The sequence below is a fragment of the Gossypium hirsutum genome, chromosome D02, assembly GCF_007990345.1.
Source record: "Gossypium hirsutum isolate 1008001.06 chromosome D02, Gossypium_hirsutum_v2.1, whole genome shotgun sequence".
NCBI lineage: Eukaryota > Viridiplantae > Streptophyta > Magnoliopsida > Malvales > Malvaceae > Gossypium > Gossypium hirsutum.
In genome coordinates this window covers 70,579,318-70,607,300 of record NC_053438.1, presented here as the reverse complement: position 1 = coordinate 70,607,300, position 27,983 = coordinate 70,579,318, and the positions used below count along the sequence as shown (strand labels likewise).

The following is a 27,983-nucleotide window of genomic DNA, read 5'->3' as shown; positions in this document are numbered from 1 at the left end:
TGGAGTTGAACTACAATTGGAAAAAAAAGTTTTAAGATGTTTTAATGCAGTAAATGTTAACTCCGTTATAATTTTATCCATTTAAGAATAAAATGATTTAATTTGATCCATTCTCTATAATACAGGGACCTTTTAGGTATTTTAACCAGTAATTATATCAGCTACTTGTTTCGTAATTAATGTCTAAATATCTGTAAATTTTGACTTTATTTCATTAATTTCATAATATTAATGCTGTGCTGTAAATGTTTGGTGAACTGAAACTTCTTAATTTCTTACCTACAAGCTAACAACTTATACATTTATTATTATATTATTATTTAAAATATTATTGTTTCTTGATTGAATCTAATGCACGAGAACGTGGGTGGGTTTGAGTACGCTGAAGAGCATTATCCTCTTATTTAATGGTTGGGGAGGACCTATAAGTTGTGCTAAGCATTATATCAAAAAGAGCTGATATGATACGAATCTATAATGAGATTAATGTTCAAAAAAATATTATTCTTTTTATCGGGTTTGGTGGAAATTACATGAAAATCTAGAATTTAGGTAGTGAAATTAGGCAAGAGAGCTAATCATCAGAATTTTCATTGCAAGGATTTATATTACTTGAAGTTTTTTTGTTTTCAGATGCAACTTTTAATAAATATCTGAATTTATATTAATTGAAGATTTTTATTTTTCTCCTTTATTGTTGTTCGGAATATATTGTTACGGTGTAAAATGAGTATGCGACAAAAGATGTCAGATGATAAGATCAAGTTAATGAGTTGAACCTATTTACTCGAGTTTAGTGGTCTAGTTCTCTTTTGTGCTCATTTTGTCTTGTGTTTTTTTTTAATGAATTTTGTTTTTCCATAAAGAAATTTTTTTTAGCATAATGTCGAATTTAGCATTCAACGTTTACATATTTTGTTAAATTTGCTCATCAACATTTCAAAACGAGTTAATTTATTTTTTTAATGAAAATGTTGACTAAAATAACCATATTGGGATAGCAACCTGCATGGTAGTTTAACTATACTTCATGCTATTATGACATTTTTTGTCTTATATGTTATGTCACCAAATAATTTAAAAAATATAACAATACAAAATTTTCACAAAAAAAGCATGTTGTACATGCATATTGCCATGCAAATTGTGATATTTGAAAATTTAATATTTTAGTCAATATTTTCGCTAAATAATAATAAATCGACTATTTTTGAAAAGTTGATGGTTAAATTTAACTTTTTTAAAAGGTTAATGGTCAAAGTCAACTTTTTTCATAAGATTAAAGCTAAATTTAACTAAAAAGATAAATACCAGATTAATAAAAGATGTAAACATTGAGGACTAAATCTGAATTGTGTTTTCCTATCAACATTTAATCAACAATATTAGTTAATAATAGTCACTGTTTAGACCCCAAAAAAAAACTACCAAATTTTGAGATAGGGATGAGCGTTCGAATTGTGGATTTAGATATTTATGAATATTTGATTTATTGTTTTGCAGATTTGAATATTGCATATATGAATAGTATTCGAATTCAGATTTTAAATTTATTATATGACGTAGATTTAGAGCAGGCCCGAATCCCTATTACTTAAATCAGGATTGCTTATTCGGATATTTGATTACATTGTTTAGTCTTATATATAAAGGAAATTTAGCATTTTCGAATTTGAATTTTTTTGTATTTGGATATTCGAAAAAATAATTAAAGATTTCGAAATTATTTTTTTACGGATTTAGATATCTGGTAGACAATAATATTTAATTTGTATTCGAATTTAGATAATAATACTCGAATAATTTACAAATAATAAACAAAATTTTTAAATATTTAAATTCAGATAATTAAAAGAGCATATAACTAAAACAATGCCATCACTAATAAGTTACACTCTAATGGGAGGGCTTTGCGTTTGTTTGAGTTGAACCGGATTGGTCAGTCAGATCAATTGAATTGAGAATTGATCTAGATATCAAATCGAGAAGAGATTTTGAATTAATTAACCAGTTAAACCGGATAATAACTAATTGAATTGAATAAATAAATCAAAAACATTGAAATTTTAATATTTTTATAAAAAAATTAATAATTTATTTAATTAAACTTGCTCGACCAATTCAAATACCGATCCGATTCTGAAAAACTTTGGAGGGTTAGCTGCATGTTGCTTAGCGATGAAGGGAATTTGTGCCAACTTTTCTGGGTTTTGAAAATTATAAAGAAAAAAAAAAGTTGTGTGTATATATAAAGTAGATTCATTAATGTGTTTAAAAGTACAGGCCGGATCAAAATAGAGACTTTTCAAATTCGGGCGGAGCCGACAGTTGCCGGTGGCCCCAGCCCAGTATAATAAAAGTGAAAGTTTTATATACAGGGCTAATATACCTTTTAGTCCTTAAATTTGATAATTAGATTCATTTTGATATTTGTATTTTTTGTCATTTTGATCCTTAAATTTAAATTTCATCAAATTTGATGACATGACACAGTCACAAAGCGTCGCACTATCAAACTTTAGGTAAACTACTACACCTAAGGTTTCTAAACTAGTAGTAAGTTTATGTTTTGATTATTAAATTATTTGAAAGTTTTCGTTCAAATCACTAAATTTTTTTAAAATTTTTTTAAGTCACCAAGCAATTAAATTTTCTTTTAATAAAGTTTGATTAGTAAGCTCTAAGGGACAATCCGATGATGGGTATGTTGGATCAGAGCTGATGGTTAATGTCAGAGATCGGAGAAAAAAATTGTCTGGATTTTTAGTTTATAGATTCGTGATGTTCAAAGTTATTTTTATTAAAAAAACCTTATTTATAGAAAGGAAAGGAGAGCTTTTTATTGGTGCATGCGGTACAAACAGAGAAGGTCACACAAATAACGATTTTGACAACCCAATGATTTAAATGGAAACTGTCGAATAATTGAATGATCATTTTGTAACTTTTTTAAGTTGAGTGACTAAAATGTAAATTATTAATAGTTTAATAATTTTAGGTGTAATTTACCCCAATGTATATATATAATTGCTGGCGTGGTGTGGAGTGGAGCGTGGACCATTAGAAGCATGGTGACTCGTTATGGTATGTTTACATCAAAATGTAAGAAAAATAATAGACTGATCACTGAGTCACTGATCCGACTCATTGACCCTTTTGGGTGCTGAGTACAGCTATTAAATTATGCTTTCTGCTCCATTTGGCCTTTTCTGCAGCGATTCTGTTTGTCGTCAGTAAAACTTTTTCTTCTTTGTCGTTTCCCAATCCTCTCTATGTAACTTTTCTTTTTCACTTTAGCGACGATTTGTCAATGGTCAACCACTGCCACCATTGTAAAATAATACAAAGAGAAAAAGTTAAAATTCTGAACTTTTTTTCGAAATATAATTTTTTAATTTATGAAAAAAATATTTTTATAATGTATTCATTATATAAAATAAAAATACATCACAAAGTTAAAATATATATTTTCAAAAAATATTTACACATCTAAAATAAAATTTTAAAAATTATATAAAAATCAATTTTTAATTTTTAATTTTGTAATATATAATTTATATAAAATGTAAATAATTCAAGATATATAAATTTAAAAATAAAAAAATTGATTGATTAATGTAGTTTAACACTCGATTAATCGAAATTACTTATGTCACGTGGTGTCATGTGATTGAGCCATGTCATTGTTGATTGATGGTGATATAAGGATGAAGCCAGAAGTTTATCTTTAGGGCACAATTAAATTTTAAAATTTTAAAATTTCTGTATTCATTTGAATTCGACATGATAAATTTTCTTCTCCTCTACCGTGATTTTTTCTCCGAAAGGGTTTCCATGTAAAATTCAGTGTGTTCTATTTTCTCTCTTTGTTGCGATTAATTGCCATCATTGATGTTCAATTTTCATGTTTTTAAAGGGTCAATGTAAAATTTTATCTATTTATGTACTTGTTTTTATTTTAAAATTTTAAAGTTATTAAACTGATTTTTTTTCATTGTTTTGAAGTTCCAAGTATATTTTTACCGTTAAACTAACTTATAATTTTAAAAACTTAAGGGAACTAAAATGATAAATTGACATTTTAAGGGGACTAGGGCCAAAGCCCCTGCTTGCTCCCATGGCGGTACCTGATGTTTTTAACAAAATGTCTAGAACTACCTATAACTCTTCCCCAACCCATAAATAAGAGGATAATATGTTTCAGTACACTCAGACCAACATCTTCTTATATTAGCAACAATGCCTATAACAATCGAGCTAAAACTCAACTTCATTTAAACCACCACATGTTCAATTATTTTAATATTTAATATTTTATTTTTTATTATTCAGAAATTGTGAGATGCGTCACTCTTTAAGTCATGTAATTTCTAGGGTCAAATAATTTTTTTTTCTTATAATGTGATTGTATATATATATTTGTCAAAGCATGGTTAAGTTGAATAATTAATAGCATTGAATTTGTTGACAACTTGCATATATTTGTGACGAAATAGTATGAGTGGTGATGAATTTTTTAATAATTAATTGATTGTTTTTTTATATTGATTAATGGATTGATTTTGATAGTATTTTATTTCGTACGTAAATGGATAAATTATGTACTTAATTTGTGATTGAGATTTCCAATTTTTGTAATTTTATTACAAGTTTTAAATATTTAATTATCGGTAACCACATGTCACATGGTGTTTTAAATCGAACTATGTAGACTAATTAAACTTGAAAAAATGTTCTAAAATGATATAGACCTAAAATTATTTAATTCGAAAAATTTAACTAGTAAAATAAATTATTCAAACCCGAAAATCCAGAACAACCCAAAATTAAAATGACTTTATTGATACAAAGATATGATTCATTTGAAAGGTCGAGAAATGTATATTCGTCATAGATGTTCAATAATGGAGGTGCATGAAGGGATTGTAAGAAGGAGAAAGTGAAAAGGAGACATTTTATGGTCTCGACTGATAGTAACTTAGATATCTATTATCAATAATAGTGATTAATTTTTTTCTCTTTTTTAAGTGTTTTACGTATTTTTAAGGAATTGAAAATAATTAATAGAGTAAAAAGTGTAGAACAGTAAAAAATGCCTTCATTAAAAAAATAAAAAAGTCAAAAGAGAGAAAGTTACCATTTGGAACCATATTATTAAAAACACACCACGTGCCGAAATAAATAAAAACCCGCATTTACTGCAAATTCACCGCCAATAAAATCATTACGCAATTATAATTACAATTTACGTTTTTCACAAAATTACATTACACTGACACTGCCAGCTCAGCAATTGACAATTCCCTTATATCGTTGTAATATTCACCTACCGCCGACAGATTCCTCGTTTCCTTACACTCCATCCCTAACTTATCGCCACGTGTCCATCATAAGTTCTCCTAGGACCCACACTGCCCAATCTACCCCTATATAAGCTTGCTTCATTTCATCTGTGTACTTTCTTTTTCTCGAAAAAAAAAACAACTCTCTCTCTCTCTCTGGGAATTTCTAATTTATATTTTATTTTACAACAAAAATTCTTTTTTTTAAAAACAAAATTAATATATTTTCCGTTACAGTCTCGAAAATCGGTCAAAATTCTCGTCAGAAGCATTTATGACCGTCGGATCAAGCTCGTGATCTGTGACGACGACATTATTTTTTCTACTGGTTTTTTTTCAAGGTATTATTGCTCCATTTTTTTAAATTTTATTTTCGTTCGTTCGTTCGTTCAGTAATAGAGGCGAAATTCAAAGCACCTGAAATTTTGGATTTGATTTTACGTTTTAATCGCTTGCTGATTGTAATGCGGGTTTGGATTAGGTGCGCGCGGCTAAAATTTTCCCTGTTGTTGAAATTGTGGATCTGAAAATCAGATCATTGGCGGCGGATCCTTGATTCTTCGTGTGGAAGCGTAGATGTCGGGGCCACTCGATCGATTCGCTAGACCTTGTGAGTTATCTTCTGTTTATTGAGCTGATTTTTTATTAATTCTAGGGTTTCACTTTGGCTTCTGTTTGGTTAGTTGGAAAATTTCTGTAGTGTAGATGAATTATACTCGATTTAGCAAAAGAGGAAAGGATTCGGTCTTGTTCGGTGTAGTTTTCTTTAATTATTAGTACATATTGTGTATATTTATTTATGTGAGTTCTTATTTTGGTAATTGTTTTTGGCATGCTTTGTTTATTTTATTTTTTTAGGGATTCTGTAATTTTCAGAAATAAAATATATATATGAAAACGAGAAGAAAACAAATTAGGATTTGATTTTCTGTTTTTTTTCCTCTTTATTATTTTCTTTCCCTGAAAGAGCTAATAACAATACTCGTCTATAATGATGCAGGCTTTGAGGGGTTTTCAGGTAGTGATGAGAGAAGAGAGAGGAAATCTGATTTTGAGAACTCCGAGGATGAAAGACGCACTAAAATTGGATCATTGAAGAAGAAAGCAATAAATGCATCTACTAGATTTAAGCATTCTCTCAAAAAGAAGAGCAGTAGAAGGAAAAGTGATGGCCGTGTTAGCTCTGTATCCATTGAAGATGTTCGTGATGTTGAGGAGCTACAGGCTGTTGATCAATTTCGACAAGCACTGATTATGGAAGAACTGCTTCCTGAAAAACATGATGACTATCACATGATGTTGAGGTGCTTTCCTTTCCCCAAATATAGTAGTGTTAACTGTTGGATGTTTCTTTTTGAAAACTACAAAGCAAGTTTTATTACTTCTGTTCTCTTGTCTTGGCAGCAGTCTACAGCTTAGTTTTGAACATTCTATGTACAGTATATAGTAATTTCCACAATGAATTGTGAATGGTATGCTTCATGGTTCACTTGTTCAAATGTTTTATGTGAATTTGGTTTGGGTCAATAGGGAAACCAGGAAGAAAAATTGTGATTCTATTCTTCATGCTCTATGTTTTGTTTACCCAACTCATAGATTTATTTTCTGCTTGCTGATGTGATATCACCTTTTCTTATTGCTTGAAGCCTTCTGCATCATTCTGCCCCCTTCCTCTTGTTTACTAGCCTTGCCAACTTTGAGTACTAGGACAAGTAATATAGCCTTATTTTTATGTAGGTTCCTGAAAGCAAGGAAGTTTGATATAGAGAAGGCTAAGCACATGTGGGCAGATATGCTCCAATGGAGGAAAGAGTTTGGTGCCGACACTATCACGGAGGTAATTATTGTTAACAAATTGCCCGGAATATTATCTTTAGTAATCCATGTTCTTTACTGAATTTATCATTTATCTTTCAGGATTTTGAGTTCAATGAGTTGAATGAGGTTCTAAGGTATTACCCTCATGGTCATCATGGTGTTGATAAGGAGGGAAGACCTGTGTATATTGAAAGGTTGGGAAAAGTTGATCCCAACAAACTCATGCAAGTTACTACTATGGACCGATATGTAAAATACCATGTCCGTGAGTTTGAGAAGGCCTTCACTGTGAAGTTTCCTGCATGTACAATTGCTGCAAAAAGACACATAGATTCTAGCACAACAATTTTAGATGTGCTTGGTGTGGTATGTTTCATTCAAACACTTGATCCCATGTTAATGCCTGAACATTTTGCTGCTTAATAGTAGCTAGCTGCTGATCGTTTTCTTTTATCTATGTATTAGGGCTTTAAGAATTTTACCAAGTCTGCAAGGGACCTGATTATGCGACTACAAAAGATTGACGGTGACAATTACCCTGAGGTCTGTAGTTGCATTGTACTTGCATATGAATTATGAACTCATGCTTGCTTGAAGCAAAAACTTTGTATCTTATATTGAGCTGGAATTTTGCTTCGTGGTCTTATCATTTTTGCAGACTCTTCATCAAATGTTTATCATCAATGCTGGACCTGGGTTTAGGCTGCTGTGGAACACCGTGAAGACATTTCTAGACCCCAAGACAACTTCCAAGATACATGTATGTTAATACTTTTCTGCATTTTTTGACTTCTTATTCCATTTATTTGATGGTGATTTATAATTATATGCCTATATGTTTTTGAATGACCTTAGGTTCTTGGAAACAAATACCAGAACAAATTGCTTGAGATTATTGATGCCAGGTAAATAGGTTTAGAATTTTCATGACATGATATTTTGTTATCTTGATCTTTATTTTCTTCTTTTTGCAATCTACTTTACATAATCATTTGTCTCCTTCCGAAAAGTGTATGTATTCTTCTACAATGTTCCACTTCACGGTTGCCTCTATGTTTTAAAGCTTATGGCAATATTTAAAATCCTTTCAGCGAGTTGCCAGAATTTCTGGGTGGTAGCTGTACATGTGCAGATCAGGGAGGTTGCCTTCGCTCCGATAAGGGGCCTTGGAAAAATCCAGAAATCGTGAAGGTTATAAACTATCCTTGGCATTTAATTAATATTGCTATTGCTTTTAGTTTCAAGCGCTTCAACAGTGTACTTGTTTCTAATGAACTAACACTTTGCTATACGTATTTTTATCTCAGATGGTTGTTAACGGCGAGGCACGGTGTGCTAGACAAGTTGTAAAAGTTTTAAGTAGTGAAGGGAAAGTTATTGCTTATGCTAAGCCACAGTTTCCAATGGTATATGATCTCCCTAACTTTCAGTGGTAGTTGTCTATATTCCTCCTTTGTGGTAATATATTTTGCATTATCTGATTGCTTTATGTGCGGTATGATGCAGTTAAGAGGTAGTGATACTTCTACTGCAGAATCTGGATCTGAAGCTGAAGATATTGCATCACCAAAAGCAATGAAGAGTTATTCTTCACTCCGGCTGACTCCTGTTCGTGAAGAAGTGGGTTTTTTTCCCAACCTTTTAATCTTTCACCGTGACTAATTGTATTTACTCTAAATATTCTTTAAATCATCTTTTTGCTCTTTTTAGAGTTCCTTTTTTCCTTTTGTTTGATTGTTAATTAACAATATGACCTATGAGTATATTACTTCTTATAGGGTTGTACGACCTATGAGTTTCATGATTCCAGATGAGTCCTTATAAGGTCATACACCCAACACTAATATCAAAAACATTCTTGGCAATGTTGCTAATCCTTGTGTTTGCAAATTATGCAGGCTAAGGTCATTGGTAAAACAAGCTATGCCGGTAGCTTCAAAGGCTATGATGAGTATGTTCCCATGGTTGACAAAGCTGTTGACTCGAGTTGGATGAAACAAACTTCCCTTCAGAGGTTGTCTGCTTCCAAAGGTTAACAAATATAAATCTTGTATACTTCGTCATCTTTTAGATGCTTCATTTCTTCTTAAAAGCTCGTCATCTTTTAGATGCTTCATTTCTTCTTAAAAGCTTACTTAAACCTTTTATTAAGAAAATAAAATGCTGTTTTGCACTACAGATACGTTAAAGTTGACTGAAACTCCCAAGACCCCAGAAGGAATTGTATCTCGGATTTTGTTGACTATTTTGTCTTTCTTCATGATGATTTACACTATCCTCCACACGGCAGCACGCCGTATAACTAAAAAGCTTCCTGACACAGTTTCTGATCATTGTCAAAATGTTACTAAACTTACCTCTGATGCGACTCAACAAGCTGAGTCTCGTCCACCGTCTCCGATCCCTCCTTTTACCCAGGCTGATCTTTTATCCTCTGTTCTCAAAAGATTGGGTGAACTTGAGGAGAAAGTTAATATACTACAAGCAAAGCCATCTGAGATGCCTTACGAGAAAGAGGAATTGTTGAATGCTGCCGTATGTCGTGTTGATGCCCTAGAAGCAGAGCTGATTGCTACCAAGCAGGTACCATTGACGCTCGTAATTTTATCATTTATTTTGCAAAATGTTGTCCACATTTCTGTTACCTTTCAGGTGGTTAGACTTCTAGTGCCAGAGTTAGAAATGTCTGAACCTTGATACTTTATTTATTGAATTTGTTTACATGGCTCCATAATGTATTAAAAGCTATCTTCATCAAAGTATCTCCACTGCTAACAGTCTTACATTGGTAACAGTACCATGGAAGCTCCTGTACTAGGAGTCAGATTGTATTTTGCTTTTTCTACTAAAAAAATAGGCAAATTAGTCCGTATATGTTGATCAAAGAGCATATTGGTAATTTTTGTTAAAAATTTCATCGACTTGTATTGTTAAAAGTTGACGTGGCTGATGGATTAATCAAACAGTAATATGTGGTATGCCAATTATACCTCATGTTGACGTATGGAGACCAATTTTTAACAGTAAAAATGGATAAAATTTTTAACAAAATGATCATTTTGCTCTTTGATCTAATGTATTGTGAGTAATTTACCCATTATATAGGGACCTCCATTTTACTTATATTGCGTTACATTCTACGTTAGTGCAACCTTGGTAATAAATCTTCTCCAGAAGTTGGATTTATTACCCGTAATTGATGTAGGCATTTAACGAATAAAAAAAAAGACCTCAAGGCTTTTAGGCTTACCGATCCTCCAGGCCGCACTCAATTTCCAGAATCCTTTACGGGATAACTTTGTTGTCAACTGACTAATCCCTTATTTTGTCATGTTTTGGAGCCTTCTAGGCTTTCTGTATGTTCTTGCTTTCATTTTCTTACGTGCTGCATTTAACAGGCACTTTACAATGCTTTGATGAGACATGAAGAATTGCTTGCTGAAATTGACCGTCAAGAGAAAGCCAATTTTCTGAAACTGCAGGTACACCACCATTTCGTCTATATTCCTATCATGTTTACATACTTTTTGATGGTTACCTTCGATGTTCTTTTACCGTGTTACGGTTGTGACTTACACTACATTCCTTTTATTCAGAAAAAGAAGTTTTGCTGGTGATGCTTTTGCTGCTGATGGAGAGCTTACAAAAACCACTAATCTATCGTCAATCTGTTTCCACTTCACTGGTTAACATACAACTCCCTATATCGATCTTGTGGAGGTTATAAGTCTTTAACCAACGTATTTGCCATTCCGAGTACAAATCATTCTGCACAGAAATGCACAAAAACTGTAATCGAACTCTGTTAACTTATTTAAATTCCCTTCTTCTTTTTCAGTGTAATGTTTGATTTGCTGCACTTCTTAAATATTAAGGGTGTTTCATATGATGCTTTGGGACTTTGTTGTCGAAAAGTTTGGTTTGCTGAGTTATATAAAACTTTGATATCACAATTTTCAAACTAAGCTTCGAATTGCCTACTGGCTTTAGGCATGGTAACTTGGTTTTAACCCGGAATTTTGGCCTATATCCTCAATTTGATTTGATCATAAAAAGTTAAAAATATTAATGCGTATAACCTGAAATAGAATTTATCAAAACCTAACTTGAATCCGAAATGATCGGAGTTTGAAGTGACCAGAATCGAAAATAATTTGAATTGTGTAATAGCAACTTAAAAATATTTGCTTCAAACTCGAATGGTCTAAACTCAAGATAAATGATTTGAAATCTACTTACCTAAAGTGAAGAAACTTATATTTACAGAGAACCTTTCATGGCAAACATTGCTGGTGTTAGGTTACAAATATTTCCTGTTCTTTTCTTCACTCTTATTACCACAAATATAGAATATGCATATATGCATATACATATATGTATATAAAACTTTTGCACATTACAACTAGGACTTTGACCAAGACAACAATTTTCTCTAAATTTTGAGGCAAAATAACTGTTGAAAAAACATATACATATACATATACTCAACAATTTAATCAAAATGCCAAACTCCCAAGGTTTTGTAGTCATGGAAACTGAATAATTTACTAATAGTAAGGAATATATATTCATCTGTGGGGCTGAATATATAACCACGCCACCGACATCTTCGGATCGGTTACCCTTTTTACGAGCGGAATGGGTTCTGCAATCACATTCCAAGGAAATGAAATGTGAGAAGTATATAAAAATATATGACTTGAAGTTTGCATGGTTTCTTATTAACTTACAAATCTCTTTTTCTTTTTGTTTTTCTTGTCAATGTAGGTCTGAAGTTCCTGTTGTTTATCACGAGCTTCCTCAAGTGCCTGCATAAGCAAAAGAAAGTGGAAATAAGTAATGAAACTTCGGATTCGTATGTATGTGCGTATGTATGTATGTATGTATGTATGTATGTATGTAGGTATGCATGTATGTAGGTATGTGTATGTATGTATGTATGTACCTTCTTAGCTGCAGATATCTCTTCTTCAAGGGTACAAACCCTGCTTAAAGCAGCATTCAACAACTCCTCTTTCTCGGGCGGCATAGTTGCCGGCTGCCCCATAAGAACACTTACCTTGGATTCCAAGTCAGCCATACGTTCCATCATGGAATAGTAATCAGCGTAAGTGATTGGTGGTGCTAACGGAGGGGCATTACCCGAGATCATCGGGTTAGCATAGTAAACCTGACCACCACAGTACATAGTTGGTTCGGCTAATTTCCTCGGCATGTTGCGGGACAGTCGAAGCATAGTCATGATTCCCATAACAAATGCCATGATTCCTCCGAAAACATTGTTGCCCATTCCTGTAGTAACAACCTTCCCATCATCCTTCATATGGTAACTATCTGCAAGTTATAAACAAGTAAGATGGTAATTTGACATTATAGGACCGTTTCGGATTAGCAAATATATATATATACCTTTCAATATGGCAAAACTTTCATCTGCCATCAATTTAGGCCAGCAAGCATCAATACCCTTGTCAACCATCGGAATAACTTTGTCATAAGTAAAGGTATCCCGGGACTCGTTCTTAATCGGAGACTACAAATACATAAAGAAATGCATCATGAAACATGAATGCAATGCATTTTCAGACATGGCATGATAAGGAGATCCACTTACTTCGGCAACAGGTGATAAAGGTGTGTTTTCGGCAATCCTTTCACCCGTGCCTGTAGCTGTTTCCACGTTGAATGAGTGACTCATCTTCGGTTTTGCAACATCAAATGTAAAGAAAAAAAAGTTAGGCATTGATGATTGAAAATCGAAAATTCCTTTTCCTAGTAGTGAAAATACCTCTAGGCATGCTTTGTCGTCGACCCCAGACGTGTTCCTCCTCATGCACTTGGCCTCACCATTTTGAACCCTCTGCTTATGCAGTGAAGTTATACATATGTTAGACACGTATTCATATACCATACTCATCCTATTCGAGATAATATAGCCAATACCTTCAATATTTCGAGATCATTCCATGGACCCTTATCGGACAACATGCAACCACCTTTGTCGGAACAAGTACAATTACCACCCAAAAACTCCGGTAGTTCACTGTTTAAAAACCGCAACCAAACAAATATTTACATATATATATATATAGAGAGAGAGAGAGAGAGACTGAAACACATATATACTTATTAAGAGATACTCACTTAGCATCAATTACTTCAAGCAATTTGCTCTGGTATTTGTTACCCAAAACCTGATGAAAAGTATATACCATAAAGTTGTGTTAGCAACATTATGTATCGAGAACTGAATTCGGTTGATTCATACTTACATGGATTTTTGCAGTGGTCTTCGGGTCGAGGAAAGATTTAACCGTGCCCCATAAGAGCCTAAATCCCGATCTGGCATTGATGATAAACATCCGGTTCAGAGTCTGCAAAAACATTGGTAAGCCATTTAATTAAGCTTCATCATGACTTAAAAAAAATGTTTCATGACCATATGAAGTAATGACTACCTCGGGATAATTGTCACCATCGATCTTTTGAAGTCGTTGAAGGAGATCCCGTGCAGCCTTGTTGAAGCTTTTAAGCCCCTGCAAAGTTTGTTTACGGCGTATTAGAACACTGCAAAAGAAGCAGGATTCGAAAAAACCGAGCAACAAAATCTTACGTACCACTCCTTCAACATCCAATATGGTTGTGCTTTGATCAATGTGTTTTTTGGCTACAATTGATGCAGCAGGGAATTTAATGGCAAAGGTCTTCTCGAACTCTTTTACGTGGTACTTTAAATAACGGTCGATTGTTGTTACTTGAGTCAGCTTATTAGCATCGACTTGACCAAGTCTTTCAATATAAACAGGTCGTCCGTCTTTATCGACTCCATGATATCCTTGTGGATAGCACTTAACCACCTCATCATATTCCTTGAATTCAAATTCCTTTACAAAGAAGAAACATAAGATTAGACATTTGCATCAATAGCTTGTGCAACAAGAAAGCAGCCTTGCATCTGGTTTACCTCCATGATCATGTCGGCTCCGAATTCTTTCCTCCATTGAAGCATATCAGCCCACATTTGCTTTGCTTTCTCGATTTCGAATTTCCTTGCCCTTAGAAACCTTAGCATCATATGATGATCATCATGTTTGGCGAGTAATAGTTCATCTAAGACGAGTGCTTGGCGGAATGCATCGACAGCTTGTAACTCTTCGGCATCGAGGTTGTCTTCTATGCTAACGATGGACATAACTCTGCTATGTCTCCTGGATTTCTTTTTAATGGAATGTCTGAACTTGCTTGAGGCATTGATTGCCTTTTTCTTAAGTGACCCAAGCCTTGTTTTCCTCTCATCCTCAGAGTTGTCTATATCAGACTTTTCATGACCTGCAAACATGACATTCAAAATATGTATCGTTCGAACTCGGGACTTAACTCAATTGATTCATCAACCATTAACTCAATTGATTCATCAACCACCCTTGATATAATTAGATAGTAAGTTAGGGATTAGAATTTTGACATTTACAACCCCTTTCTCCTATTTCAACCATAACCAATGTTTCATATATAGCTTTTCGTAAATCCAATATTCGAATCTCAACATTTACAACCCAACCCTTTCTCCTATTTCAATCATAACTAATGTGTCATATTCATATTTTAATAAGTCCAACATTCGACTCTCAACATTTACAAGAACCCCTTTCTCTTATTTCAACCAAAACCAATGTTTGATACACAACTTTCGTAAGTCTAAGATTCGAATATCAACATTTCCAACAACCCTTTTCTCCTATTTCAACCATAAACCAATGCTTTCATACACATCTAAATCTAACATTAACGTTCATGAATCTCATAAATGATCTAAAAAAAGCTGCATTTTGGTTACACTAAAACTCACCCATTTTAGAAGACAAGGTATCAGCCATGGTTACAAATTTTGGGAATGTCTTTCAGCTCCTACTTCAAACACAACTTGTGCAAATGTGTTCAAATATATAACCTGGCCAATTATACCTATAAATCACATAAAAAACAACTAAAAATTAAGCCATTGAAACCAAAAGAAAAATGCCAGAGGGTTGCCATGTTTGAACACATGAACATTAATGATCATAAAGCACAAAAAGTATATAAACAAATGCCTTATGCAGGATCAAAACAAATTGCATACCATATGAAAGGAGGCTGAAGAGCAATAGAGAAAGGGAGAGGTGTATATAATCACCGAATAAGTGCCCCCTTGGAATTTGTCTATACAACACAAACTGGATTGATAATGACATTTTTAGATTTTTTTTCTTTTTTGGAAGATTAGATTCTTATTAACGTTTACTAATCTTGACTAAGTCTAAAAATAAACATAAAATTTGTTGTTGTGTTTAGTTGTGGCCTTTATGTATGCTACACCATTAAAAACATTTTGATACTTTAAAGCTCGAGTTTTTCTAAAAAAAATCAATATATACACTATTTTACATGCATATTTAAACGAAATTAAAAATATCCAAATTAAAGAGATACTCGAAAATCATGAACATAACTCTCATTAAGATATCAAGTTGACTTTTGCCTGAGTGCTTCTCCACTAATAATTGCTCATTTTTGTTTTCTTTTTAGTTGGCGAAGGAGCATTATTTTTCATTAATTTTTAATTATATACTTAGAAAAGCTCTAATTTAATCAATCTGACTAGCACTAAGATACTACATGTCAGCCATGTCTCCAATGCTTTGATCTCAATTTTTTTTCATATAAATATAATATATATATCTAACAATATTTAATAATGTCATTGTGGATTTATTATATCATTTTTATAGCTGAATAAATATTGAAAATAGTGTTTACATGTATAAAATAAATATATTATATCTAACCATATTTAATAATATTATTTTGGGTTTATTATATTATTTTTAAAGGTAAAAACCATAGAATTGCTAAAACATAGACAATTGACTACTTGATAGCATTTAACCTCTAAAGTTAAAATGACTCTTTTATAGGTATTATTGTCAATTCAGGAGGACGTGGATTTGAGTGTGCTGAAATGCATTATCCTCCTATTTATGGGTTGAGGAGGGGCTATAGATAATTTTAGACATTATGCTAAAAAAGAACAAGTGATTAGAACCTATAATGAGATTGTTTATTAATCAAATTTGGTTTATCATTTCTATACTAGTGGGACTTATCATCTTATCAAGGAAAATGAATTTTATCAAGGGGTAATGATTTATTTTGTAACGACCCGAAAGTCAATGAAGTCGGAAACGGTGGTTTCAGAATACTGTTTCCTATGATAGGATGAGTGAATATTATTTATTATTATTTGCGAGGACATTACAATATTATATTGAAATTTGGTCTAATAATTTTAATTATTGAAAAGTTAGATAAGATACAAGTGTATCAGTTCTAAAGTCGATGGCTTTGGAAATTGAGGTATCGGGACCTCGTTTCCCTAAACCGGACTCGTAAATATTTAATAAAAATATTTGTAGAGTTATATTAGAAGTGAATTGAATTTTTGGTTATGTAATTTTGAAGAAAGAGTGTTTAATTAAAATAAAGAGACTAAATCAAATAAGTGATAAAAGTAAGAATTAATACCAAATTAAAAGGTGAATTTTGTATTTTTGGAACCATTGGTGTTAGGCCCAACTAATAAAGGGATTATATTGCTAAATTATAATAAATTTAGGGACTGGTTTTCGAGGTATTTCGTTGTGCTGGAAAAATGTAGATGAGTGACTAATTTTTTTTTGAGTAATTTAGCTACTTTATGTAGTAATTGTTGTTTGTATTAATCCCTAGTGACTTAGATATTTTAAATCTAAATTAACATGGTGTTAATCAATAAATTGCCAAGGTTTGGGGGGACTATTTGAGAGTTGTATATGTACGATTAGCTGGGAATTTGGTTAAGGAGGTGGATAAAAATAGTCTTTGCTAGCATTTATCTTTAAGGAGTTGGGTGTTACAAAATTAAAATAGCATGGTTAAAACTGTAAATTTTGGTGATTAAGGGACTGCCTATAGATTCGATTAGCTGATATTTAATTCAAGAAAAAAAATACTAAGAAGGGTTAATTGCTGGTGTTTAAATATTCTTGGTGGTTGGGTTAATTAATTAAACTAAATTATTATTTTAGATCAAGATTGGGTATCAACCGTGGAAAAAAAAAGATTGCCGAGTAGTCATCTCCGAATCTTAGCCTTGTCGTATTTTGGTAAGTTCGTAGTCTTTGAACTCGAACTCTATTTATTTAATTTAAATACTTAATTATTACTTTGATATTTTAATTATATTTACATATATGCAAATGAATAAATTATGAGATGAGAAACCGTGTATTATATATATCTATGAAATGTGACATGATGAAATGAATCAATAAGTAATTAGATTTAAATCGATAGTATGGGAATGTTATATGTGGAGATGTAATGTCGAATGATGAGATTGAAGTTGAATAATGTTAGTTAATGTATGGAGTTAAATAAAATCTCGTGTTTACATGCTAGGTAAGTTCGTAGTCTTGAAACTCGAACGTCATTTACTTAATTTAATCAGTTAATTGTTAATTATTATTTAAGTATGTTTTTATTTGTGTTTGGTTAAGCTCTGTTGAATGGATATTGACATAATCATAAATAGATAGAATGTGACATTATGAAATAAATTAATGAATGATTAATAGATAATTGAAGTGAATGTGATATTGAGTTATGAAATGTGATTTTATGGACTTGCAAATGAGTAATTGATATTGTCGGTTCATCCGACTAGCACTGGGCACAATCATTGTTGGTTAATCTAACTAGAGCTGGACTCACTATTTATATCGTCGGTTTATCCGACTAGCGCTGGGCGCAAATATCGTTATACATTTATTTAATATATACAAGAGTAGGGTGAGATGACCCCTATTTATAGTTATTCACTCACGATCGATATCAATTTTAGCCTAAAATCTCTACACTAAAACATTTTATAGCTTAAGTAAAGTGGTGGAGAGCTACCTAGATTCTTCTATAGTCTTTCTTAGGCACCAAAGGGTTTGTCTCTTGCAACTTTTGGATGCCCCCACTGCACGAAATTATTTGGGTCGTACTCTATGTGAGCTTGGTAGCTTCTTTGACCTTATTGTATGAACTCGAATGAAAAATTGGGTTAATTAAGTGTTTGATAGGTCGTGACTATTTTATTGGAAAATTGAACATCTTATACGATACATTTTAAAGGGTCAAGATATTTTTCCAAACTCGAAAATTCATTCGATTTTGAATTTAAATAGATTTATTTGTCAACTTTATACTTTTTATTTTTATTTTTATACATTTTACAAATTATATCATTTTAAAATAAATATACATGCACGTAATTGAATTTTTACCGATCTAATCTATGAACACTTCTCAATTGAATTTTTATACTCTTTTTCCTTAAAGATTTATCATGTTTATACGATGATATTTGACAATTTCGTCCTTTTATGTGAGGGTGACCCCAATGTGGTCCCTTCACATTAACCAAAAGAATGTGTTGATGGGCTTGGATATGCATGGCCCACGATGTGCCTTAATGTTGAAAAAATTCGAAAATTCGAAAATTCGAATTAATTTTAAAAAATATGAATCCAATAGAAATTTATATTTTATTTATTTCAAATAATTTTAATTTTTATATTTAAATTAATAAAAATGACTTAAAAATATTATATAAAATTTTCTAAAGAGTTATATAAATGTTTTTTATTATACAAGTTGCTGATTATTTGAAAACAAAATATAATTTATAAAAGTGACTTTGAAATTTTACCGAATTTAATGATCGGTCTATTTTGAAATTTCATCTCTCTATTTTATGAAAAAAAACTAATTATTCTATCTATTTTTATTTTGGTAAGATTTGGTCATCGTACAATACGAATATATTAAAAATTTGTCCAACTGGGTAATAGTGTTAAACTTTGACGATAAATTGTTAACTTGAAAATAAGGGCGAAGCCAAAAATTTCGTGTTAGTATGTTGAGATGAAAAAGAAAAAGGAAATTAGAGAGAAAAAACTAAAAATTCTATGTTATTGTATGTTAAGTTGAAATAATAATTTTCAAGGGAGTTAAATATAAAATTGTACCATTTAATCGGATGCCTACCCTTAACTTAAAATCAACAATTCAACCATTTATATGTAAGTATACAACAAAATAAATTTTTTGAACGTTAATTTCATTATTCTTATCATATATGTTCTTTTTAATACAATGCCTAGAACTACCTATAATTCCTCTCCAGTCCTTAAGTAGGAGGATAATGCGCTTCAGCGCACTTGAACTCACGTCCTCCTACACTGATAATAATATCGATACCAATAAAGTTAAGACTCAATCCGCACATATTTATAAAAAATTAACTAACTTCCAAAAATCATATCTAATGGATGATAAGATACCAACTTTTCAATTTTTATAAAATTAAAGGATATAAATATTTTGGGTTTTTATTTTTATTTTATTGGTAGTGTTGATTATGTTACATGCCTAACATTGTCAAAGTAATGAAAGCTACGTTTATTGGTAATGATGGCATACCAAATCAAAAGGACATCAATGACCATATCAACCTCAAACATTTTAAATATATATTTTCTCAATATGAATTTTAGCTCACAATTTTCATTTTTTCGGAATTTAATTTATTTATTTTTCAAAATTAAAAGTTAAACTTTCGACACCATTAAATTTTTAAAATTATACTGTCATATTCATATTTAGATTCATTACGATATCTTTTTTTAACTGACTATCAAGTGATTTTTTTTATTATTTTGAAATGTAACTTTACGAATTCCACAAAATGATTTAAACAATAATATTAGTGAACCTAGACAAAGTTAATTATTACAACACAAAAAGACAGGCTGGTTAAGATGGGCGGTGGGGTGCAGTGCGTTTAGTTTACTGTTTGTCTCACACTACAATATCGTTACAACATCTAATTTCATTGCCACCTAAGGGTGTGCAAATTTCGGGTATAACAAATTTAATTGACTGAACCGAATTAATTCGATTAATCGGCCGGTTAACCGAATTAATTTGGTCGGGGTTGGTTAATAATTTTTTGGAAGTTCGGTTAACGGTTAATTCGGTTAATTTTTTTATATGTTTTATACTTGTTTTAACCAAAAAATAAATAAATTTCGGTTAATCGATCAAATTAACTGAAAATGTTCGGTTCGGTTATTTTTTTTGAAAAATTTTCAGTTCGGTTAACATTTAAGGGTTTAAAAAGTTTGGTTAATTCGGTTAATGCTAGTTTGAGTCAGTTAACTGATTGAACATCTCTACTACTACTGTTGTTTTTACACTAACCGCATGTAAACGCACTACTCATTCAAACCAACCCTGATAATTGAAAATCCAAAATAAGTCCAGTAACCGAACAAAAATTCGCATATAATGAGACTATAAAACCTACATAGATAATCGCATATAATAGTTTTGAATTTGAGTACTCAAAATTCATTTCAAAAAATTTTACCAACAAATCAGGACTAATTTGGAAAAAGGAAAAATAATTTTAAAAGCATTGGCAACAATCTGAGTAAAATTCTTAAAAAGTTTTTTTTCTTTTTTTGAATGAAAAATTCTTAGGTGAATTTTCTCATAAATGGAATTATTTAATTTATGTATGTCAAGCAAAATACAAAATCATTTAAAAGATGGTGACTTGGACGGCTGAGGTTGCATTTCCCTGATTGATCTTTGATTGCTGGACTTGGGAGTAATTAAGACGTTCAAGCAATTCTCTATCCGAAACCAATGGTCTAATTCTCATTTTAGTCCATTTACTGTTCACAAATCAGGGATTTAGTCCTATTAATGTAGTTGGACATAATTTAATAGGTTTGTTTTTATAACATTATTAATTAGTTTAAATAGTCAGCATAGTTAATTATTCCAGTTAAAGCACTCATGTGGATTTATCAAAATCACGAATTCCAATTTATTTTGTCTTGTTGGAAAATATACGACTGCAAAATAAACTCGTTAGTATTGACTGAAAAATAAACTAAGATTAAATAAATAAAATATTATTGTGTCGTGGAAGAATCACTGCATTAGAAACGAATTCGCCTTGATTGGTGTAGTTGTAGAGTGGACGTCGTCCCCCAAGGTTAACACGGTTCTTCGATATTTGTACACTCGGATAAGGAAAGTAGAACTCATTTGGTATTGCTCTTTTGAAATAATCTAAAAATAGAATTAATCGAAAAAATCATACTAGGATCAATCCCCAGTAAAATTCAGAGGGATCACATACGGTCCCACTTAAAATCCAAACTCATAGACATAATTTCTTCTAATGCAATTTAAGAAAATTTCTAAAGTTTTAGAAAGAATGAGAGAGAGTCTAGAGAGAATAGAAGAAGCTTCACTTTTCAGTTGTGTGTAAAATGAATGAAAAATGACTCCTGTTTATAGGATTTTGGAATGGGCAAAATATAATTCAACAGGGGCAAAATGGTAATATTTTCATGTAACGGCCAGAAAAATATTTAATATTTTTGTAACCGTAAAAAACAAATTGTAACAGTTAGAAATAATGGTTTGTAACTGCTCAAATAAATTTGCATTACTAATATGCCTTACGTATCCAAGCCCCAACGTCATTATCACTCTACCACCAACATCGTTTTTCATTAATCGATCGTACACCACAAAAAAAAAAAACTATTTCCTTACTACTCTTGTTTCCCAGCTTAGGTTATTAGAGACAAACTTCGAAAATCCTTAAATCTAGCCTTTTAACCCAAAATTAACCTTCAATTTTCATTATTAATTATCGGATCGATCATCAAATGAATTTAAGGCTTATTTTTCACCAAGCAACTCGATATTTTTATAAACCTATTTCCAATTAATGTTAAAATTTAAAAAAAAAATCATGCCATTATTTTAATTAGAGCAGTTAGATATGTTAACCGTTTGAACTAACTACTGATGTAAAGGATCAAATTATGTTAAATTAAAGTAAAAAGACTAAATATAATACTCTAGTATAGTAGAGGGACCAAAATCAAATTTTAACCCTAAAAGATAAAAGAACTCTTTTGAACATTGACGGTATCTAAAGCAATCACTACCAAGTGGATGATCAAGATTGCTACAAAGTAACCAATGTATGCACGACACGTGGCGTATAATAATTGGTGGTTATGGATTTTCCCGCCTTTGGGTCGTAAATAACTAAATATTCCCTTTTTCTTTTCTTTCCTTTGCTTTTACTCTTTTTGGATTAGCCATTTCGTACGTTCATGGGTCGCATCTAAAAGGGAGGAAATTACCTTTTTGCCCTCACCGTGTGTGAGTTAAAAAAAAAATGAAATGACTAAATACATTTAAAAAACTTAAAATGTTATTTTTTTTATTTTAATTGAATTAGTATATTGTTAGTTGATAAATTGAAAAATTACGTGTTTAAATTTAGTGATAAAATTTAAAATTACACATGAACTTTGATTTAATGTGCAATTTGATACATAAATTTTGATTTCGTGCAATTATATACATGAAAATTTGATTATGGTTTAAATGTATACATGAAACTTTAATTTTGTTTCGACCATACACATTTTAAAAAAATAAATGCATCAATTTATTTTCATATTAAATAAATATAATTATTTGTATATGTAATATATAAGTATAAAATGATATTATATCAATAATTGTGTTAATAATTTGTGAGAAATAGACTAAATCAAATTTTCATTTATAAATTTACACAAATTCAAAGTTTATGTATAAAATTATAAATTAGAGCAAAGTTCATGTATAATTTTGAGATTTATCTCCAAAATTTAAATACTGAATTTTTAGGTTAAATACTCAAATTAGGATTGCTCGATTGAACCTTTCAAACTATCATATAATGGTCAAATCTTTGCATGTCAACATTCACCTAAGTCAAATAAGATTGCAGTAAAAATTAAGTCAATACTGATACGTTTAGAATAAAACACATGATAACCGAATAATATATCACTTGAAAATAAAAGAAAAAACATAATTTAGCCTTTATTTAACATCTTTAGGGTTCAATATTTATTAAAGTATGTCGATTAAGTTTTAACTCTATTTACATGTATATTGTTATCAATGTAAGAGGACGTGGGTTCGAGTGTGCTGAAGTGCATTATACTCCTATTTATCTATAATCAAAACCTATAATTATTTAATTTTTAATTTTAATTTTATAAATATGACATTTAATATTATTTAAATATTTTATTTTTAATAAAATACATTTATTCCAAATGTAATTTTTTTTAAAAAGCTTGACATTTTCAACTTTGTTGAAAATTCAGTACTAATTAAAAATTCAACATCATTATCAAACATATTTAAAAATATATTTACAATTTTTTTCAATTAAATAAAAATACAAGACATATTCTTAAATTTTTTTAAAATTATTATATATAAAAATATATTTTCTATAAAAAAAGAGTCTAACTTTTTAAATTCATTAATAATAAATAATAAATTAAAGAAAAGGTAATAACTTAAATATTTTTATTAGTCATAAATAGTAAAAAAAAAAAAAAGCCTTGGCGCTTGGCGGCACTCCGCGTCTCGTCAACAAAGCAATTTTTGTATTTTTCTTAGCGTCTTTTTCATTTATTTTAATTTTAAATTAAAATTTTCAAAAAAAAAAAAAAACTCTCTTTCTTCTACCTACTAAATACTGATTCTCCACTCAACTACCATTTTTATTTTTATTTTCAAAAACTCCCCTAAAAAAGAAACCCTAATTTCTCTGTTTCTTTTTATTTTATTTATATAAGTAGAAGAAGAAGTGGAACCTTTCCCGGTTGCTGATAGTAGATTTCGTGCTTCCGTCTCCGATCGGTCGGTAATTTGTTGGCATTTCTCATTTTTTAAAATATTTTTTTGGATTTTTTTAGTTTATTTTTTTATTGAAATGTTTCGTAACTGGATTAGACTTGAGAGAGCTGGTTTGATTTGCCTGGTTCCATGAATGTTTTGTAAAAAAAAAAAGAGTGAAATGTTTGGTAGAGGTGAGATTATCGATGAGTTTGATTTTTTTTTAAATTCTTTAACCTGTGAATTTGCTATGGAAAATCTCATCTAGTGCTGTCATTATTTGTTAAAAGTATATAGGAATTTTCTGCTTTTGTTTTTCTTGAAAAATATTTGTTCTATGTGTTTATTTTAAAATTATTATTTTAGTTTTCTGTCTCTCACATGCAGTGATAGTTCGAATCTGTTTTGCTCTGATATATATATTTATCTTGAATATGAATTTTGTGCATTATTTTATTATACGTGTTAGATTAACTTTTTTTTTAAAGAGAAGTAAATAGAAAAATGAGCGGTTAAAGTTGATGTTCTTTGGTGATTTTAGTGACCCTTGTGACTGTTGTTTAAATAGGTTTTGACAATGATCAAAGAGTTGTTTACATTTTTTTTTTGACTCTTAGTCTTGTTTCTGATATAGGTTTTACCGCACGAAGTCGGCTGTGTGGTTTAATTTGGAAGCCTACTTTGTTGATTTTCTGTTTTTGTTTTTAGTTCGATTATGTCTGCTGATACCATGATGGGCATTCCTAATGGAAACAGCAATGGAAATGGCAATGTCCAACCTGAGCCACGGCGAACTTACCAGACCGTTGTGGCTGCGACTAAAGATTGGGGTATTGGTAAGGATGGGAAGTTGCCTTGGAAGTTGCCTTCTGATCTCAAATTCTTCAAAGATGTCACTCTGACTACATCAGACTCTGGGAAAAAGAATGCAGTCATAATGGGTAGAAAAACATGGGAAAGTATTCCCCTACAATATCGGCCTCTTCCGGGTCGTCTTAATGTTGTTCTGACTCGTTCTGGAAGTTTTGATATTGCAACCGCTGAGAATGTTGTTATATGTGGAAGCATGACATCTGCTTTGGAATTATTAGCTGCTTCTCCTTATTGTCTTTCAATCGAGAAAGTGTTTGTAATAGGTGGTGGCCAGATATTTAGGTGCAGAGCATACATTTTAATTGTTTGCTAGATCTCTTAATTCATTCTTTTCCTCCCCTCTTTTCTTATATGCACTACCTTTTTGATGCAGGGAATCCCTTAACTCAGCTGGATGTGATGCTATTCATATTACAGAAATTGAGACGAGCATTGAATGTGACACTTTTATGCCTGCCATTGATTCGTCTGTATTCCAGCCTTGGTACTCGTCATTTCCTGTGGTGGAAAACAACATTCGGTATTGCTTCACATCGTATGTTCGTGTGAGAACCTCTGCAGTTGAGCATTTCAGCCAGGACTGCGATCAGGTCCTTGATAATAAACTAGATTCCTCTAAGTTTGAGATTCAGAATTTCTCTTTCCTGCCCAAGATGATTTTTGAGAAACATGAGGAGTACATGTACCTAAATATGATTCAAGATATCATATCTGAGGGTAATCTGAAGGGTGACAGGACCGGGACTGGTACTTTATCAAAGTTTGGTTGCCAGGTAATCTGTAACTCTAAGTTAAAGTCCTGTCTGTCTTGCTTGTGGAAATTGGTTTCCAGTGATCCTTTTTTGGGTTTGTGATTGCTGATTAACATACTTTTTCTGTACTATTGACAGATGCGATTCAACCTGCGAAAGACTTTTCCGCTTCTGACAACTAAGGCATGTATATTGCTATTATTAGGTTTATGTAATGATTACATACTTGAATTGTAATGGAGCTAGGCCTTCTGTATATTATTTTCAGTATTGATCAAACAGATAAATTGATTTGCATTAGTATCGATTTGTCTCCAGAAAGTATTCTGGCGAGGTGTTGTTGAAGAGCTGCTCTGGTTCATCAGTGGCTCAACCAATGCCAAGGTAATAATTTCTTGAACAACATGCTCCATTTACTTTGCTAGACTTACTTTATGCTTCTATAAATAAAGGTAGAGCTACTATTCTCCAATTTTTCCCCTTGATATTTTATTAGTTTCTTGTAGAGGTCGTTTTAGGCTTTTAGTATTTTCTATGGGCCTTAAATATTTTTATTTCCTATTCCAAAAATGCATTGATCATATTTTCATCAATAACAGGTCCTTCAAGAAAAGGGCATTCATATATGGGACGGTAATGCGTCCAGGGAGTTTCTTGACAGGTATCATTAGACTCTTTTGCTATCAATTTCTACTGTTTTTCCTATTGTTACTAACTTCTGAATCGCCAATCTCAGTATCGGGTTGACTGATAGGGAGGAGGGTGACTTGGGACCTGTGTATGGGTTCCAATGGAGACATTTTGGTGCCAGGTTGGTGGATTTCATCTTTCCTATTCTTGGCTGGCAATACATATTTCTGCTACGGTGTTACTTCATTTGTTTTGTATTTGATCTTTTCCAGGTATACTGACATGCATGCTGACTACACCGGACAAGGATTTGATCAGTTGTTGGATGTAATTGACAAGATTAAGAATAATCCAAATGATAGAAGGATTATACTCTCAGCCTGGAATCCTTCTGATCTCAAACTGATGGCACTTCCACCTTGCCACATGTTTGCTCAGGTTAGTATTGAGTTGTGATTTTTTTTTGTCTCTGCTTTCTTTGTACTTAAATTAAGCCTTGTCCAATATGAATGTTTTCAGTTCTATGTAGAAAATGGGGGGTTATCATGTCAAATGTATCAGCGCTCTTGTGACATGGGCTTGGGTGTGCCATTTAATATTGCCTCTTATGCTCTTCTGACTTGCATGATTGCTCACGTTTGTGGTATGATGTTGCCATTGAAACTGATACTACATGCCACAATTGTATGATTGTAAGAACCTATCTTAATTTTTTTCTTCTATCAGATCTTGTTCCAGGTGATTTCATCCACGTGCTTGGTGATACTCATGTTTATAGCACTCATGTCAGGCCCCTGCAAGAGCAGCTTCAGAAACTGCCAAAGCCTTTTCCGGTGAGTATAGTGTGAGGCATTTCTAGTTCACCACCTCATTCCTTGTAGAGCATTTTCTTACCATATTGAAATGCAGATTTTGAAGATCAATCCCGAGAAAAACAATATAGATTCCTTTGTGGCTTCTGATTTCAAACTCATAGGCTATGATCCTCACAAGAAAATAGAGATGAAAATGGCTGTATAGAGCTCTATTTTAGGTTCTGTAAACCCAGAGTCTCCAGTGGAATTTTGGACAGCATCTTCTCAGTTTTAAGGTAAACTTATGATTTTGATTACACTATATTAAGTTGGTGTGCATCCTTTTCAGTTTCCATGTAGATGCTCTGTTTTTAGCTACTTGTTTCGACCAAACACATTGTTTTGATAATGCTTACGTATAGTTTTTAGCAGTGTGGGCCATACATGCTGCTAAAATGTGTTTTGCAAATAATTTCATTCGATTCCATCGCAGCATTTGACTTGCACAAAAATGAACAATTTTTTTCTGCGAGACTGAATGTTTTTATTGTGCAATATTTTCAGGGCCAGTTACTGGAGGCTTATGGTGATGTAATGACTTATACCGATAGCAAAATAAAAAAAAAAAAGAGCTTTGCTAGTTGGATACAATTTGAAGATGATATGTAGCGAGAATCCTTTAGTTCCACATCGTTGTTGGGTGGTTCTAAGGTGATTTAGGATACTGTATTTTCTTGTCCTGCAAGTTTATGTTTTATCATTTTTTTTGAGGTTTCATGTCACATGAACCAATCACTTTCTCTGAATTTGCCTTAACACATTCTTGAAATAGACTCTGGGATTTGAAAGGCCAAAATTAAAGTGCTTTATTATTTATTTTTTTGGTGCATTATTCGAATCAATTTCTATAAACAGGTTTAAATTAG

General features: G+C 31.7%; 3 protein-coding genes across 10 annotated transcripts; 2 read left to right on the top strand and 1 right to left on the bottom strand.

Annotated features, from left to right (window-relative positions):
* Nucleotides 1-5,454: 5,454 nt before the first annotated feature.
* On the top strand, nucleotides 5,455-11,049 carry LOC107908797 (phosphatidylinositol/phosphatidylcholine transfer protein SFH8). Its single transcript, XM_016836071.2, has 15 exons — nucleotides 5,455-5,683; nucleotides 5,824-5,952; nucleotides 6,343-6,646; nucleotides 7,080-7,179; nucleotides 7,260-7,526; nucleotides 7,626-7,703; nucleotides 7,819-7,920; nucleotides 8,016-8,065; nucleotides 8,252-8,351; nucleotides 8,468-8,566; nucleotides 8,667-8,780; nucleotides 9,059-9,191; nucleotides 9,340-9,743; nucleotides 10,559-10,642; nucleotides 10,757-11,049. The coding sequence occupies exons 2-15, from the start codon at nucleotides 5,919-5,921 to the stop codon at nucleotides 10,775-10,777; spliced, it is 1,890 nt and encodes a 629-aa protein (XP_016691560.2). The 5' UTR covers nucleotides 5,455-5,683; nucleotides 5,824-5,918; the 3' UTR covers nucleotides 10,778-11,049.
* A 327-nt stretch (nucleotides 11,050-11,376) lies between these two features.
* LOC107908796 (phosphatidylinositol/phosphatidylcholine transfer protein SFH3) lies at nucleotides 11,377-15,371 on the bottom strand. Its single transcript, XM_016836070.2, has 14 exons — nucleotides 15,283-15,371; nucleotides 15,010-15,125; nucleotides 14,125-14,489; nucleotides 13,778-14,044; nucleotides 13,619-13,696; nucleotides 13,433-13,534; nucleotides 13,305-13,354; nucleotides 13,104-13,203; nucleotides 12,949-13,020; nucleotides 12,775-12,858; nucleotides 12,570-12,693; nucleotides 12,106-12,494; nucleotides 11,891-11,968; nucleotides 11,377-11,805 (listed from the first exon to the last, which is right to left on the bottom strand). Exons 2-14 carry the CDS (start codon nucleotides 15,035-15,037, stop codon nucleotides 11,788-11,790), a joined length of 1,755 nt encoding a protein of 584 aa, XP_016691559.2. The 5' UTR covers nucleotides 15,038-15,125; nucleotides 15,283-15,371; the 3' UTR covers nucleotides 11,377-11,787.
* An 8,422-nt stretch (nucleotides 15,372-23,793) lies between these two features.
* LOC107908795 (bifunctional dihydrofolate reductase-thymidylate synthase) lies at nucleotides 23,794-27,933 on the top strand. 8 transcript variants are annotated; one of them, XM_016836065.2, is made up of 12 exons: nucleotides 23,814-24,032; nucleotides 24,643-25,163; nucleotides 25,255-25,654; nucleotides 25,772-25,816; nucleotides 25,952-26,017; nucleotides 26,233-26,294; nucleotides 26,370-26,444; nucleotides 26,536-26,701; nucleotides 26,783-26,906; nucleotides 26,990-27,096; nucleotides 27,173-27,353; nucleotides 27,622-27,933. In XM_016836065.2, the coding sequence occupies exons 2-11, from the start codon at nucleotides 24,724-24,726 to the stop codon at nucleotides 27,281-27,283; spliced, it is 1,596 nt and encodes a 531-aa protein (XP_016691554.2). In that variant the 5' UTR covers nucleotides 23,814-24,032; nucleotides 24,643-24,723; the 3' UTR covers nucleotides 27,284-27,353; nucleotides 27,622-27,933. The 8 variants fall into 8 exon arrangements, with proteins under 8 accessions (XP_040945179.1, XP_016691554.2, XP_016691558.2 ...); XM_016836067.2 differs by having other exon boundaries at nucleotides 23,881-24,032; nucleotides 24,717-25,163; XM_016836068.2 differs by having other exon boundaries at nucleotides 23,882-24,036; nucleotides 24,717-25,163.
* The last annotated feature ends 50 nt before the right edge of the window (nucleotides 27,934-27,983 follow it).